Source organism: Rhinopithecus roxellana, chromosome 12 (assembly GCF_007565055.1).
Source record: "Rhinopithecus roxellana isolate Shanxi Qingling chromosome 12, ASM756505v1, whole genome shotgun sequence".
NCBI lineage: Eukaryota > Metazoa > Chordata > Mammalia > Primates > Cercopithecidae > Rhinopithecus > Rhinopithecus roxellana.
Genome location: NC_044560.1, coordinates 131,920,866 through 131,936,857, shown reverse-complemented (window position 1 = coordinate 131,936,857; position 15,992 = coordinate 131,920,866). Strand labels below are relative to the sequence as shown.

Below are 15,992 nucleotides of genomic sequence, written 5' to 3'. Positions count from 1 at the left end.
AGGCAGCACAGGTGGCTGGGAGCAGTGGCTCATGCCTGTAATCCCAGCACTTTGGGAGGCCAGGGAGAGACGATCACTTGAGCCCAGGAATTCGAGACCAGCATGGGGTACATAGCGAGACCTCATCTCCATAAAATATAAAATAAAATAAAAAATTTTAAAAGGCAGCACAGGGTAGGGATTAAGGGGCATGGATCCTGAAGTCTGCTCCCTGGGGTCAAACCCAGTCCTGCCACCCGCCGGCTGGGTGAGGCCTTCAGTAGTTAACTCCCCTCTCTGTGCCTCTGTAAAGCACAACAATAAGAGAATCTCTCTGGCACAGCTAAGCCCTATGTGGTAAATGACCTATATATGTTTTTATATCATTGCAGTTCCTATTACACATTGAGAAATTACCATGGCTCTTAAATTTAGCAACTGGAACTCTTCCAGTTCACCCCAGCCGTCATTAAATTTTTTTTTTTTTTTTTTTTTGAGACGGAGTCTCGCTCTGTCACCCAGGCTGGAGTGCAATGGCCGGATCTCAGCTCACTGCAAGCTCCGCCTCCTGGGTTTACGCCATTCTCCTGCCTCAGCCTCCCGAGTAGCTGGGACTGCAGGCGCCCGCCACCTTGCCCGGCTAGTTTTTTGTATTTTTCAGTAGAGACGGGGTTTCACCATGTTAGCCAGGATGGTCTTGATCTCCTGACCTCGTGATCCGCCCGTCTCGGCCTCCCAAAGTGCTGGGATTACAGGCTTGAGCTACCGCGCCTGGCGCCGTTGTTAAAATTATGCATGAAGTGGAATCAGAGGAAATTATTAGGAAACAAAGAAGGCTGAAGCTCAGCAGGGAAAGTGTACATGTGTGAGCTCCTCCTGGTGGCAGTGACCTGAAGGGGTGGCCCCTGGAATCTGAGGGCCAGCATTTGCCATCCTTTGAGGTCAGGCCTCAGCCAGTCTCAGGAGGATCTAGCCTGGGACCCCACAGGGAAAGGGGTCTATCACTGCTCTCTACAGCTGTCCCTCATCCTGAAGTCCGGACCTTCATAACCCATCCCCAGTACCTGGGACGCTGCGTGACACACAGTCGGTCTCCAGTATGACATAACTGAAAAACTGAAAATATTGGATTTGGGGAAGATGAAAGAAGTTCTGGAGATGGATGGTGGTAATGGGTACACAACAGTGTAAATGTACTTAATGCCACTGAACGGTACAGTTTAAAATGGTTAAAATGGGCCAGGCGTGGTGGCTCACGCCTGTAATCCCAGCACTTTGGGAGGCTGAAGCGGTCGGATCACCTGAGGTCAGGAATTCGAGACCAGACTAGCCAACATGGTGAAACCCTATCTACTAAAAATATGAAAATTAGCTGGGAGTGGTGGCAGGTACCCGTAATCCCAGCTACCAGGGAGGCTGAGGCAGGTGAATCGCTTGAACCCAGGAGGTGGAGGTTTCAGTGAGCCAAGATCATGCCATTGCACTCCAGCCTAGGCAACAACAGAAAACTCTATCTCAAAAAAAATAAACAATAAAAATAAAATGGTAAAAATAGTAAATTTCACAAGATGTATATTTTCCCACAACGAAAATAAATAAACGGATGAGATCTAGTCTCATCTTTACCTGCTCTCTCATTAGTTCTCCTCCAAACCCCTGACCTTTCCTAGGCTGTCTCTTTTTGTCAGATCCTGTTCTCTAAACAGGGAAAGGGCCCCATATTCCATCCTGGGTCCCCTCCCATTTCTATGTTCCCTTTCCAGCTGGTATTACCAGGCCCTTGGCTTTTTTTTTTTTTTTTTTTAGATGGAGTCTCGCTCTTGTTGCCTAGGCTGGAGTGCAGTGGCACGATCTCAACTCATTGCAACCTCTGCCTCCCGAGTTCAAGCGATTCTCCTGCCTCAGCCTCCTAAGTAGCTGGGATTATAGGCATGTGCCACCACACCCGGCTAATTTTTGTATTTTTAGTAGAGACGGGGGTTTCACCATCTTGGCCAGGCTGGTCTCGAACTTCTGACCTCGTGATCCACCCGCCTCGGCCTCCCAAAGTCCTGGGATGACAAGCATGAGCCACTATGCTCAACCAAGGCCCTTGGCTTTGATTCCAGCTGTACCCTGCATACTGTCAGCAGCCATGAACCCCCAGTCCAGGTGTCCCCCTGAGTCCCAGCGTGGACCCTAAAAGGCACAATGTGGTCAGAACACAGCTCCCTCCTCCTTGACCTGCTCCTTCCTCCTGTCTCCCCTTCTCTGTTAGCAGCTGTTCCCCCAGATGCTCAGGTCTAATATCTAGGCAGGCCCTGTGATTCTCATCTTCTCTGGCCCCAACTTCCAACACATCAGCACATCCCACAGCTCTTCCTCCAAAGCACACCCTAAGCAGCCCAAGCAGCCCTCCTCCCTGGTCCCACTGCCACGCCCTCGCACAGCCGCCCTGGCTTCCTGCCCGGACTGCTGCAGTGGCAACCGCCCCAGCCCTCCCAGCCATTCCTTCTCCTCACAGAAGCCAGAGTGATGATCCTAAACGAAACTCAGCTCAGCACACCCCAGCTCCAAATCCTCCCGATCCAGCACTCCTGGGTCACTGTGCACATTCCTCCTCCTTGGTCACGATGTCCCCAGCCACCTAGCTCCTGCCCACCCACCTCTGCCTCGTGGTGGACACAGGACCCGCCATCACTCACAGCCATCAGCCTTCTTCCTGTTCATTTTCCCACCTCAGCACCTCTGCCCCTGGCTGTCCATCTGCCTGAAAGCTCTCCTCCTGAACTTCATGAAGCCACATTCCCAGCTCAGCCTCCACATCACCTCTTCTGAAAGGCCTTCCTGTCCCCAACCCCTGAAGTGCCCCTGGCCACTTTCTCCCCCTCCTCGGATTCCTTGGCCAGCACCACCGCTTTACCTACACCCCATCCCTGGAGAGGCCCTGCTCACTGCCTGCTACCAGCTCCTAGGACAGGCCTGGCTCAGGGGCGCTGTGCAGCAGGGAGGGGTGAGCGACCAAACCAGTGGATATTTGTGGTCTCACAAACGGAGCCCATCATTTGGAAAGATGCCAAAAGGCAGAGTGGCAGAGGCAGGTGAAATTCATGGGGGGAGGGGACAGAGTGAAGAAAGAACCACTACGGCTTACTGGGGTTGGGGGCGGCCTAACTGAATGGTGACTGTGGCCATTACTCCCCTCAACTCAGGGCTTGCAGCAGGGATATAGGCCACGTGTGTGCAGGAAGCCTGACCTTTAGAGACACAGCCCAACCCTTTGCCAGCACCCCCAGCCCACACTGCGCATAGTGTGAAACAGTCCTGCAACTCACCCTGAAGGAGGGGGGGAAATGATTTGAAAGTCACGAAAATATATTAAAACAGCAGCTGTCTTCACTCTAGGCACTGGCCGCCCTTCTCAGTGCCCCTTGCCCACCACCCGCCATAGACTTTCAGAGACAAAGACGCCCAGGGCAGGGAAACGGATGCGCCTCGGCCGCAGCCCAGGGTCTGGAGAGGTCCCTCCAGCCTGGGAGTGGAGGGCGGCTAACAGTCTCAACAGGCTCGACGCCACCGCCGACGAGGGGGCCGCTGGGAGGCCGGAGGTACAGGAGGGTCGGGCAGGACGCAGCGGACAGTCGGGCCTTGCCACAGGGACAGAAAACAGAAGAGAAATGAACAGAGTGAAGACAGGGAGAGAGAGAAGTCACAGCAGAGGCGCAGAGGAGTGAGGGAGGTCAGTGGGGAGTGGGGGAAGGGAGGCCCTCCAGGTGACACCCACTTAGTTGAGGGGGGATAGGGAGGGCTGATAAGCTGGGGTCTGAGGCAGCAGACCGTGCTCGGGGGAGGAAGGGGAATATAGGAGAGGAAGAGGCCCCCTGGCACTTGGGAGAGGTAGAAAAGTGGGTTCTGCCAAGGCCACAGCCAGAGAAGAAAGCAAAGAGGACATGAGAGAAGGGGAGTCCTGGAGCGGGCCAGGCCAGCTGCGACGACCATCCCAGGCTAGGAGAAATGGGGTGATCCCCCGAATGCTCGGGCCTAGCTCTAGAGCCCGAGGGAGACAAGCTGTGTCATCCAGGAGCTGGTGGGAGGCGTGATGAAGCCAGGAGCCTGGGGCGGCCAGGGCAGATGCCCACGGGCTCTGCTGCCTGCACCCCGCCCACACATGGGCTAGAAGGTCCTGCGGCCCAGTCTTTTGAACACGCTCACAGTGCCCGCGTGGTCCATCTGGGCACCAAGGCCCTCGCTGGAGCTGCTCCCCCGGGGCCCCACCAGAGTCCTCTTAATGGTGACCTTGACTTCGGCTGAGGACTTACTCTTGGTGCTGGTGACCTGGCTGTCCTGGGCCTCGGGCACAAGGGTAGCTGCGCCCAGTCTCTTGATGATGCTGACTTTAGACAAGGACTCCGGCTTCCTCTCAAGCCCGGACCGTGAGGAAAGCGCCAGGCGCCGCAGTGTCGGGGCAGCGGCCGTTGTCGCTGAGCTCGTGGCCTTGGCTTTGACAGTCAGTGCTGGCTGGGGACTGGCCTTGGCTGGGCCCCGTCCTAGCTTCTTCAGGACCCCGGCATACTGCAAGACAGAGCTGCTGCTGTCATTGTCGCTGTCCCAAGCCAGATCCTCGTCCGTTTCTGGGGTGGCCCCCAGGCGGCTGAAGACTCCTGTGGGCTGTGGAGGTCAGAGACAGGATGAATGAGTCACTGAGTCACTCAACACACATTCATGGAGAGCTGTTTCCTCTGTGCCTGGCCTCCTGGGACTCACAGTTGGGAGAAACACCCATCACTGACACCCCAGATAGTGGCGAGAGCCACGAAGTGGGGAGTCCAGGGGACTGGAGGAGCCCAGAGGAAGTACCTGACCTTCCTAGAAGTTCAGGGAGGACTCCCTGAGAGAGGGGACATCTGAGCTGGAAGTGGGTCTAATAAAGAGGGAAGAGGATGGGAATGCCGCACAAAGGGAAGGTCATTTGCAAGGTCAGTAGGTGGGCATGAGTGGAGATTAATCTGGTCATTCACTCCACAGATATTTTGAGTCCCAACTCTATATTGTACCTGGTCCTAGGCCGGCAGTGCTAGGGACACAGTGATGACCAAGACAGCCTCAGCTCTGCCCTCATGGGGCTCACAGTCCAGTGGGGAAGACAGGCTTGGCATCAGAAATGATACAAATAATTCTGCAAGAACAACAGTAACGCCTTCTAGACGGAGAAGGAGAGCTGGAGGGCAGAAGATAGGGGTAGCTCCTCATCAGTCCAGAGGAACTTTCCCTGAGGCACCAACTTTGAAGCCAGGCCCTCCAAGATGAATTAGCAAAGAAAAGAGCATGCGCTTTGCCCTGAAGGCAGGAAGCATAATCCTATGTATTGAGCACTCACTATGTGCCCAGTTCTTCATAGGGCTGGAACTTCCAGCCACATGATCCCGAGTGTTCTCATCCTCCTCATGGTAAGATTCTTGGAAGTGAGCAAGCCAGAGTTGCTGCACCCTGTGGAGCAGGGCACTGGCAGGCAGAAAACACAGCTGGGGAGCTCTGCAATAGTTCACCAACAGGCACCACACACCCCAGCACCATGCAGGGATGATCTTAACCCTACAGCCATCGTTGGAGGTGGGTCTATACAGATGAGGAGGCGGAAGTACAAAGGACCTAAGTGACATGGCCAAAGTCACGGAGTCAGGCCCCTGTGGGCTTCAGGGTGTACTCTGAACTACACACCATGCCTGGGGCCTGTGGAACTGCAGGCCGTGGCAGGAAGTGCAGGCTGCATCATGGGCACAGTGAAAAGCCTCTGCAGGGCTTCCAGTTGGGGGACAGGCCCTGTCCTGTGGGCTGCACACACTGCTGCTGTGGGGATAGGGGGCTGGGGTCCATGGTAGCTGTGCGAGACCATTCAGGAGGCTATCGTCCTATCCGGACAGGGAGAGGTGGCAGAGGAGGAAGAGTAGAGTCATCAGACTCACGGACAGACTGCAATGGGGAGGGCAGGCAGCCCTCAGATGGAGGCCCAGGAGAGGACTAACTTGGGGAAAGACGCTAAGACCAGTTGGGGACATGGTGGGTGGGAGGCATCCAGGAGTCACTGGACCCCCAGGGCAGGAAATTGGGAGAGAAGCCAGGGCAGAAGACAGATAGGAAAGCCGCCAGTGCAAAGCCAGGAACTGAGGCTGAAAAGGAAGGTTAGATGGCCCTGGGCTGAGTGAGGTCGAGATGTGTTAAGAGTCAGGAGCACCGCTCAGGGAAGACAAGAGCTCGCACGCCCAGGATCGCTCCCCCATCCCCACTCACTTTACTCCCCGTTGTAGTGTCTGCCTTGGTCTCAGCGCCGAGGCGGTCAAATACAGACGTCCTGTGGAGACCTGGGAGGGAAGTGAAGCCATCAGGGAGAGGCCCTGGTGGGCCAGGCCTAGGCTGAGCTCTGTACAGATACCAAGGCAGCCCAGACACCAGTAGCTCTGGGACAGGCAGGGCCAGACTGTGCTGAGTTGGGTGTTATGTCTACACTGTTGGCTCACACTGACCTTAACCCAGCCCTATCTGGCTCGAGTCAAATGTGGGAAAGACCAGCTACAACTGGCAGATTCCCTACACCTCAGCACTAGCTCATGAATTATGTGCACAGGAAGAGTTCTTAGTCCCTGCATGTTCCTTTCACTTCTTGGGGTCAGGGACCTCTGAGAGAATCCGATGAGCAGTAGTGCCTCCTCCCCTAAATTATAACCTAATAGCCATCAATAGAATGGTTACTAAATTATGGTATATAAATACTCTGGAAATAATAAACAACCATTAAAAAAAGAATGAAGAAGATCTACCTGCGTTAATATGAGAAGATCTCAACAAAAAAGTTACAGAACATGGGCCAGGTGTGGCAAGGTGCACCTGTAATCCCTTTGGGAGGCTGAGGCAGGTGGATCACCTGAGCCCAGGAGTTTGAGAACAACCTGGGTAATACAGTGAGACCCCATCTCTAAATATATATATATATATGAACAAAAATGTTATAGAACAGGTCAGGAGTGGTGGCTTATGTCTGTAATCCCAACACGGTGGGAGGCAGTGGTGGGCAGATCATATGAGCCTAAGAGTTAGAAACCAGAATTTAAAAATTAGCTGGGCATGGTGACCCAAATCTATAGTCCCTGCTACTGGGGAGGTAAGGTAGGAACCCAGGAGGTCGAGGCTGCGGTGAGCCGTGTTTGTATCACAGCACTCCAGCCCAGGCAACAGAGCAAGACTCTGTCTCAAAAAAAAAAAGAAAAGAAAAGTTAAGTCCAGGCACAGTGGCTCACGCCTGTAATTCCAGCACTTTGGGAGGCCAAGGCAGGTGGATCACCCAAGGTCAGGAGTTTGAGACCAGCCTGGCCAACATGATGAAACTCCATCTCTACTAAAAATATAAAAATTAGCCAGGCATGGTGGTGCGCACCTGTAATCCCAGCTTCTTGGGAGATTGAGGCAGGAGAATCGCTTGAATCCAGGAAGCGGAAGTTGCAGTGAGCCGAGATTGTGCCACTGCACTCCAGCCTGGGTAACAGAGCAAGACTCTGTTTCAAAAAAAAAAAAAAAGTTGTAAAACAATACTTAGATTTTAAACACAAATACTATTTGTGTTTAAAAAGGAAAAACTAGGCTGAGTGCAATGGCTCACACTTGTAATCCTAGCAATTTGGAAAGGTGAAGCAGGCAGATCACTTGAACTCAGGAGTTCGAGACCAGACTGGGCAACATAGCAAAATCCCGTCTCTACAAAAAATACAAAAATTAGGCGGGCGTGGTGGCCCGTGCCTGTAGTCCCAGCTACTCGGGAGGCTGAGGCAGGACTACTTGAACCTGGGAGGTTGAGGAGACTGGAGTGAGTCGACAAGGTGCCACTCACCGTAACCCAGCCTGGGTGATGAAGTGAGACTCTGTCTCAAGAAAATAAAAACTAAAACTAAAAAACAAAAAACTGCCTATATATGTGTATATGTACGTACATAGATGCTGGTCTGGAAAGGTTAACAAGAGACGGGGATATGGGAGTGAGGGAAAAGAGTTTGTTTTTACTGAATGTTTCTGCATCATCTGAAAGTGCTGGAGTTACAAGCATGGGCCACTGCGCCCAGCCTTTTTGATAGAGACAGGGGCTCACTATGTGACACGCTTGAACTCCTAGGCTCAAGCAATCTTCCCACCTCAGTCTCCCAAAGGGCTGGGATTACAGGTGTGCATCACCACGCCCAGCCAAGAGATTATCTCTGTACTCCAAGTCACAAGGCCTAGCTTTGGACTCTATCTCCACTCATCTCCTCTGGCTCATAGTAATGGTGCCACTTTGGGATAACTACCCTTGGCCAAGCACAGCCACTCATTTTACAGCAGGCTATCACTCCATCCTTGCTCCTGCCCCTTAGGGAAGAGGTGCCAAGGAGGCCAGCTACACTAACTGCAGGATCAGAGGGCAGAGGTGATATGTTTCCCTCCTCTGTGGCCACCATCACTATTCCCTTGGCCTATGGCTCCTGCATCCCCATTAAAGCCTGCTTCTCAGCCACTTTTTTTTTTTTTTTTTTGAGACGGAGTCTCGCTCTGTCGCCCAGGCTGGAGTGCAGTGGCCGGATCTCAGCTCACTGCAAGCTCCGCCTCCTGGGTTCACGCCATTCTCCTGCCTCAGCCTCCCATGTAGCTGGGACTACAGGCGCCCGCCACATCACCTGGCTAGTTTTTTGTATTTTTTAGTAGAGACGGGGTTTCACCCTGTTAGCCAGGATGGACTCGATCTCCTGACCTCGTGATCCGCCCGTCTCGGCCTCCCAAAGTGCTGGGATTACAGGCTTGAGCCACCGCGCCCGGCCCTCAGCCACTTTAAGATATGACGGGCCCTGTGTGATGCAGAGGGAGGGACATGGTCCCCACAGGGAAGTGTGCCCCTGATAGGCCAGCAGTACCTTTTGCAGCCTGCTGCTGCTCCAGGATCTTGCGGGTGCGGGGTGTGGTGCCTTTGGGCATGTTGATGACGTACTTCCCCTCCATCTCAGCAGTGACCCGGCGCCGCTTGGCAGGAACAGCCAGGCTCTCCTCCTCCCGGCAGGCCAGGGCTGCTGGGGGAATAAAGCAGGGGTATCAGCACTCTTTGAGATAAAACGTTCTCTCAGGATGGAGGCTGGACACTAGGTATCCTTTATCTCCACACATTCACGACTGGAATCCCTTATCTTCCCAACCACCCACATCACCACTGACCGAACCACTGAGAAACTCAGGTCTGCACAACATGAGGTCACAGAAGGTGCTCAGAATCCCCAGGTCCCCAGGCTGTGGCAGGCCTCCCAGGCTTTCTGTGGCTGTGTCCCTGTTCCAAGCAGGCTCCTGGCCCAGCCCAGCCCATGTCCCCTCGGATGGGGAACCTGCTAGGTGGTGGAAAGGTTCTAGAGCTCCAAGCAGGCAGTGCTTTATGGCTGCACTCACTTTTCAACAAGTACTTGAGCTGTGTGTAGACTTATGAGTGGTGGATTGTGCATAAGTTACACCTCAATTTAAAAAATGAATCCCCCCAAACGTGGTAAGGGTTAAAAGAGCCAATTGCTCCCAGTATCACCATCTTCGCAGTACTTTGTTACACTGATTTTAACTTTTTTTTTTTTTTAGACCGAGTTTTCGTTCTTGTTGCCCAGTCTGGAGTGCAATGGCACGATCTCAGCTCACTACAACCTCCACCTCCTAAGTTTGATTCTCCTGCCTCAGCCTCCCAAGTAGCTGGGATTACAGGCATGCGCCACCACGCCCAGCTAATTTTTGTATTTTTGGTACACATGGGGTTTCACCACATTGGTCAGGCTGCTCTCAAACTCCCGACCTCAGGTGATGCACCTGCCTTGGCCTTCCAAAGTTCTGGTTCTACAGGTGTGAGCCAATCACGTCCGGCCTATTTTTTTTTTTTTTTTTTTTTTTTTTAATGTAGAGACAGGGTTTCGTCATCTTGTGCAGGTTGGTCTTGAGTTCCTGGGTTCAAATGATTCTCCTGCCTCAGCCTCTCATAGTGCTGGGATTACAGGCGTGAGCCACCACACCAGCCTGATTTTAACTTTTTTGCTCATGGCACACAAATCAAAGGCCAGAAGAGGGTGAGGCATTTCCAAACCTGCAGGACAAAGGGGAGATTTTGTGATGGAGGTGCACGGGGCGCGATGGTAGTGGATGTCAGAAACATGAAGCGCCCTGGGCCTCAATTTCCACATTTGCCTTATGACACCATGAAGTCATTGTTGTGGGGATGGGTCCAGCAAAGGCATAAGAGCATGGTGGATGGAAAGGCCTGGGAGCCCAGGGACTGCAGGCCCATTCCCAGCTCTCTAGCTGAGACCTGGAGGAGGACAGAGGCCAACATGGAGCAGTCTGGGGAGGAAGAGTGCTCAGGCCAAGCGGTCACCAGGGGCAAAGGCCCCATGATGGGAAGGAGGCTGGAGGGGAGCAAGTGGGCATGCAAAGTGGGGCGATGCAAGAGATGAATCCACATGATGCAGGGCCCTACAGACCGTGTGCGGAAGATGCCCTTTATTACTGGAATAATGGGGAGCCCCAGAGAATTACAGCCCAGGGGGTTACAGGTTCAGACTGAAGGGTTTCAAGGATCCCTTGGCTGCTAAGAGGAAGCAAGAGGTTCTTTACCTTTGACCCCAGGCATCAAGCACAAAGCTGGGCACAAGCTGGGGGCTCGGTGAACACTTGTTCACAAATCCTGAACTCCTGAGTGAGAAGGCAATGCACACATGCCTCAACACACCAACTCAGGTGCTTCTGTCCATCCTCCTGGGTGGGGTATCACCACCCCCCATGCTACAGATGTAGAAAGTGAGGCTCACAGATGTATGGCAACTTGACCAAGTTTACAGAGGTGATTCAGGTTCAAATAAATGCTTTGTATACCTTGTGGCCTTCAAAGCACCTTACAATATTGGAAGCATGACCCCCAGCACCTCCTACCAATCCATGTTCCCTTCCAGCTCCTCCTACCATCTGCCCATGTTCCCTCACCAGTGGCCTTGGCACTCTTTGCTGCCATCTTGTTGGACACAGTGACCGAGATCTTGGAGGTGCTGGTGTCTGGGCGCCTGGGGGGTGTGCTGGGTGGGGAGTCATGGTTCAGGCTGTTGGTGATCATTCGGGAGGCAGCTGTGGGGAGAAAAGGAGAGTCCAGTGGGGTTGGGGCCTGGAAGACAGGCCTCAATCCAGCAATCTCAGGGTCAGGATGGAGAAGGTGAGGCTTGGGACTCAATGAGGTCAGCAGGTGTCACCTGTGGCTGCACGGTCCTCATGATGGGGGCATCCGCTTGGGGGCAGGGTGGGCTGCATCTCCCCAGGAACTAGCCCTTCCCTCCCTACCCTGGGAGTCTTTCCTGAGGCTCTAGACCACACTAGTTCCCATCACACCTCACCCATCAGTCACCCAGCCTCGTGCTGAGTTCACTTCGCCCCTCCCAGAGCTGCTTCAGCTATGCTGGTCTCCAGGATCTTCCTCACCCAGCAAGCAGGTGCCTCCTCAGGGACCCTGCTGTTCCTTCTGCCTGGCATGCAGTTCCCCGAGCACAGCAGGATTGCTGCGTCTCATCATTCAGGCCTCCTCTCTGATGGCAACTCCTCAGAGAAAACTTCCCTGACTACCCCATTAAAAACAGCACCTCCTCAACCTCTATCACCCTTACCCACTTTCATTTTCTTCACAGCCCTTACAACTGCTTGACATTAAACTCCATTGGTTTACTGGTAAACTCACTCACAAGAACGCAAGCTCCATGAGGAGGCCGTGTCTGTTTACTGCTGTATCCCAGTGCCTAAAGTGGTTTCTGGGGACAGGCACAAGGGCGCATGCCTGTAATCCCTGTACTTTGGGAGGCCAAGGTGGATGGATCACTTGAACCCAGTTCAAGACCAGCCTGGGCAACATGGCAAAATCCCCTCTCTACCAAAAATACAAAAAAATTAGCCAGGCACAGTGGCATGTGCCTGTAGTCCCAGCTACTCAGGAGGCTGAGGCAAGAAGATCACTTGAGCCCAGGAGGTCAAGGCTGCAGTGAGCTGTGATCGCACCACTGCACTCCAGCCTGGGCAACAGAGAGAAACCCAGTCTCAAAAAAAGGAGAGAAAAAAAAAAAAAAGAAAACTACATTAAACCATCACAGACCATTTAACAAAACGTGACCCCCAAGTACCCATCACCCAGGTCAGGCATCAGGATGTTATTGGAACCCAGAAGTCCCAGGACAGATCCCTCCCTATCAGACCTCCTCCCTCTCTACAGGAATAAATTCTTGGTGGTGTTTTTTGTTGTTGTTGTTGTTGTTGTTGTTGTTGTTGTTGTTGTTGTTTGAGATGGAGTCTCACTCTGTGACCCAAGCTGGAGTGCAGTGGCGCGATCTCGGCTCACTGCAAGCTCCGCCTCCCGGGTTCTCAGCACTCTCCTGCCTCAGTCTCCCAAATAGCTGGGACTACAGCTCCCCTCCACCATGCCCGGCTAATTTTTTGTATTTTTAGTAGAGATGGGGTTTCACTGTGTTAGCCAGGATGGTCTCGATCTCCCAACCTCATGATCCGCCCACCTCGGCCTCCCAAAGTGCTGGGATTACAGGCATGAGCCACCGCACCAGCCAGTTCTTGGTTTTCAGGCCTGTTCTTTCTCCTCTGTTAATGATATACCCCAGCGCTTCTTCAGACATCTCTCAGGTTGGATGGGAGGCTTTATGTCTAGTGGCTGCAAACTCTTTGGCTATGCAGAATCTGTCCTGTGAGAGCCTTCATTCGCAACACTCTTTACCTAGCTGAGTGCAGTAAGATCAGGATTTTCTGCTATAAAAAGCAAGCTGTTAAGAGGGCTCTGTCTCTTGTGCCGTACCCAGAGGAAAATGTGCAGCTGAAAAGATGTCAGGAATGTGATGCTTTATTGTCATGACAGGCAAGCCCCATTTGGGTGGCGGTTAAGCAACCAACTCTGTCTTTACTCTGCTGCATCTGAGTTGCAGTCAAGATATCAGAGTACAAAGAACTGTTCTCTTTCCCCCTCCTGACAGACACACATTCAATGTTCTAAAGTGTGTAAAAGTGATCTCAGGAATGTTGCTTTTGGAGTATTCTTCCCACCCCTTTCCTTCTTTGCCTGTTTCCCCTTCTCATTTACTTATTTTCATTTATTTTCTCTCGTCTTTTTTTTTTTTTTTTAGACGGAGTCTGGCTCTGTCGCTCCTGTCTGGAGTGCAGTGGCACGATCTCTGCTCACTGCAAGCTCTGCCTCCTGGGTTCACTTCACTTCATTCTCCTGCCTCAGCCTCCCGAGTAGCTGGGATTACAGGCGTCCGCCACCACGCCCGGCTAATTTTTTTGTGTATTTTTAGTAGAGACGGGGTTTCACCATGTTAGCCAGGATGGTCTCCATCTCCCAACCTCGTGATCCACCCTCCTCGGCCTCCCAAAGTGCTAGGATTACAGGCGTGAGCCACCGCGCCTGGCCCTCTTTTTTTTTTTTTTTTTTTTGAGACAGGGTTTCACTCCGTTGCCCAGGATGATGGAGTACAGTGTTGCCATCATAACTCACTGCAGCCTCAAAGTCCTGGGCTCAAGCAATCCTCCCACCTCAGCCTCCCAGGCCTCCCACAGCTAATTTACTAATTTTTGTAGAGACAGGGTCTCACTATATTGCCCAGGCTGGTCTCAAATGCCTAGCTTCAAGTGATCTTCCCATCTGGGCCTCCCAAAGTGCTGGGATTAAAGGCATGGGCCACCATACCCAGTTGAAAATTTCACTTACAAAGATTTGAAAGACTGGTAAAACTAATGTGTGCTGTTAGCGATCAGGGTAGTGGGTACCCTGGAGATGATGTGGTGGCTGGGAGAGGGTACGGGGGGATTCTGGCAGGCTAGTCATGTTTCTGTTGCTGGATGTGGGTGCTGGCTACATGAGTGTCCCGTCTGTGAAAGGTACCCACTGTACTATTATGATTGAACCCTTTTCTGAATGTATGTTACGGAGGAGCATTGCAGAAACGAACCCTAATTTGCTCAGCCTCTTTACATCTACATCTTTGGGTAGGCCCTGCCCACAATGACTCTGGACTTCTCCATGTAACTTGCTTTGGCCAACAGGATGAGAGCAAATGTTGTGCAAGCAGTGGCTTAAGAGGTGCTCTGCACACTGGGGCTAGCCCTCTTTTGCTGCTTTTAGGAACCCTGCAACCACCACTGTAAACAAGCCCAGGCTAGCCAGCTAGATAATTATGGACACAGCCAAGTCACCCTCTGGGCCCAGATAACATCAGGACAACCATCAGATATGTGAATACGGCCATCAACCTGGCTTCAACCTAGCTGCCAGGTGACCATTAAAATCAGCTGAGCTGGCCTAGAGCAGAACTGACCAGACAATCCATAAAATCATAAGAAATAAACACTCATGCTTTAGCAAGGCATAGTGGCTTGTGTGTGTAATCCCAGTTATTCAGGAGTCTGAGGCGGGAGGATCACTTGAGTCCAGGACTTTGAGGCTACAGTGAGCTATGATTGCACCACTACACTCCAGCCTGGGCAACACAGCGAGACTCCCATCTCAAAAAATGAAAATACATGTCTGTGTTTTAAAGTACAGTTTTGGGTGGCTTATTTATCAGCAAAGGAAAGCTAATGTGTATATTAAAATTTAAAAGTTTACTTTTAAAAAAGGTATTGGCCGGGTGCGGTGGCTAACAGCTGTAATCCCAACACTTTGGGGGACCAAGCCGGGTGGATCACCTACAGTCAAGAGTTCGAGACCAGCCTGGTCAACGTGGCAAAACCTAGTCTCTACTAAAAATAACAAAAATTGGCTGGGCATGGTGACAGGCATCTGTAATGCCAGCAACTCAGGAGGCTGGGGCAGGAGAGTCACCTGAACCCAGGAGGCGGAGGTTGCAGTGAGTAAAGATCATGCCATTGCACTCCAGCCTGAGCAACAAAAGGAAAATTCCGTCTCAAAAAAAAAAAAAAAAAAAAAATGGTATCATATGGCTTTTAAAAACCAAAAATAGCCAGGTGCAGTGGCTCATGCCTGCACTTTGGGAGGCTGAGGCGGGTGGATCGTTTGAAATCAAGAGTTCAAGACTAGCCTGGCAAATGAGGCAAAACCCTGTCTCTACTAAAAATATAAAAATTGGCTGGGCATAGTGGCACACACATGTTATCCCAGATACTTGGGTGACTGAGGCATAAGAATCACTTGAACCTGGGAGGCAGAGTTTGCAGTGAGCTGAGGGTGCCATAGCACTCCAACGTAAGCAACACAGCAAGACTCTGTCTCAAGAAAAAAAAAAAAGGTCAGGTACAGTGATGGCTCACGTCTATAAGCCCAGCACTTTGGGAGGCTGAGGCGGGTGGATCACCTGAGGTGTTCAAGACCAGCCTGGCCAACAGGGTGAAATTCTGTCTCTACCAAAAATACAAAAATTAGCCGGGCGTGGTGGCAGATCCCAGCTACTCAGGAGGTTGAGGCAGGAGAATCGCTTAAACTCAGGAGGCAGAGGTTGCAGTTAGTCGATATCGCGCCACTGTACTCCAGCCTGGGCAACAGAGTGAGACTCCATCTCAAAAAAAATAAAAAATAAAAAAATAAATACAGTCAATACTCATCATTCATAGATTCCATATTTGCAAATCTGCCTACTCATTCAAATGTATTTGTAACCCCAAAATCAATACAGGCAGTGCGTTCACTGTCATTCACAGACACACGCAGGGAACATTTTGAGTCGCTCCAGACATGTTCCCAAACGAGGACAAAGACGGCATTGTCACCCTCTTGTTTCAGGTCCCGCTCTATAAACAAGTTCCTTTGCCCAGTCTACTCGATGTCATGAATGTGAACATTTTTCACACTTTTGTTGGTGATTTTGCTGTTTAAAATAGCCCCCTGGACGGCAGCGGTGGCTCACGCCTGTAATCCCAGCACTTTGGGAGGCCAAGGCAGGCAGATCACTTGAAGTCAGAGGTTTGAGACCAGCCTAGCCAATATGGCGAAACCCCGTCTCTACTAA

At 51.9% G+C, this 15,992-nt stretch overlaps 1 protein-coding gene across 10 annotated transcripts in view; it reads right to left on the bottom strand.

Moving 5' to 3' along the window:
• Nucleotides 1–1,783: 1,783 nt before the first annotated feature.
• The window catches only part of C12H19orf47 (chromosome 12 C19orf47 homolog), a 30,013-nt gene continuing 15,804 nt past the window's right edge, over nucleotides 1,784–15,992 (bottom strand). For 4 of the 10 annotated variants that reach the window (XM_010380862.2, XM_010380865.2, XM_010380861.2 and 1 more), the window contains 4 exons: nucleotides 10,975–11,112; nucleotides 8,889–9,041; nucleotides 6,247–6,317; nucleotides 3,316–4,626 (listed from right to left, as the gene is read on the bottom strand). In XM_010380862.2, the coding sequence (XP_010379164.1) occupies nucleotides 4,132–4,626; nucleotides 6,247–6,317; nucleotides 8,889–9,041; nucleotides 10,975–11,112 (857 nt within the window). In that variant the 3' untranslated portion in view covers nucleotides 3,316–4,131. Of the gene's footprint in view, nucleotides 4,627–6,246; nucleotides 6,318–8,888; nucleotides 9,042–10,974; nucleotides 11,113–15,992 lie in introns of all 10 variants that reach the window. The other 6 variants (XM_010380859.2, XM_030913403.1, XM_010380860.2 and 3 more) reach the window with 4 other exon arrangements.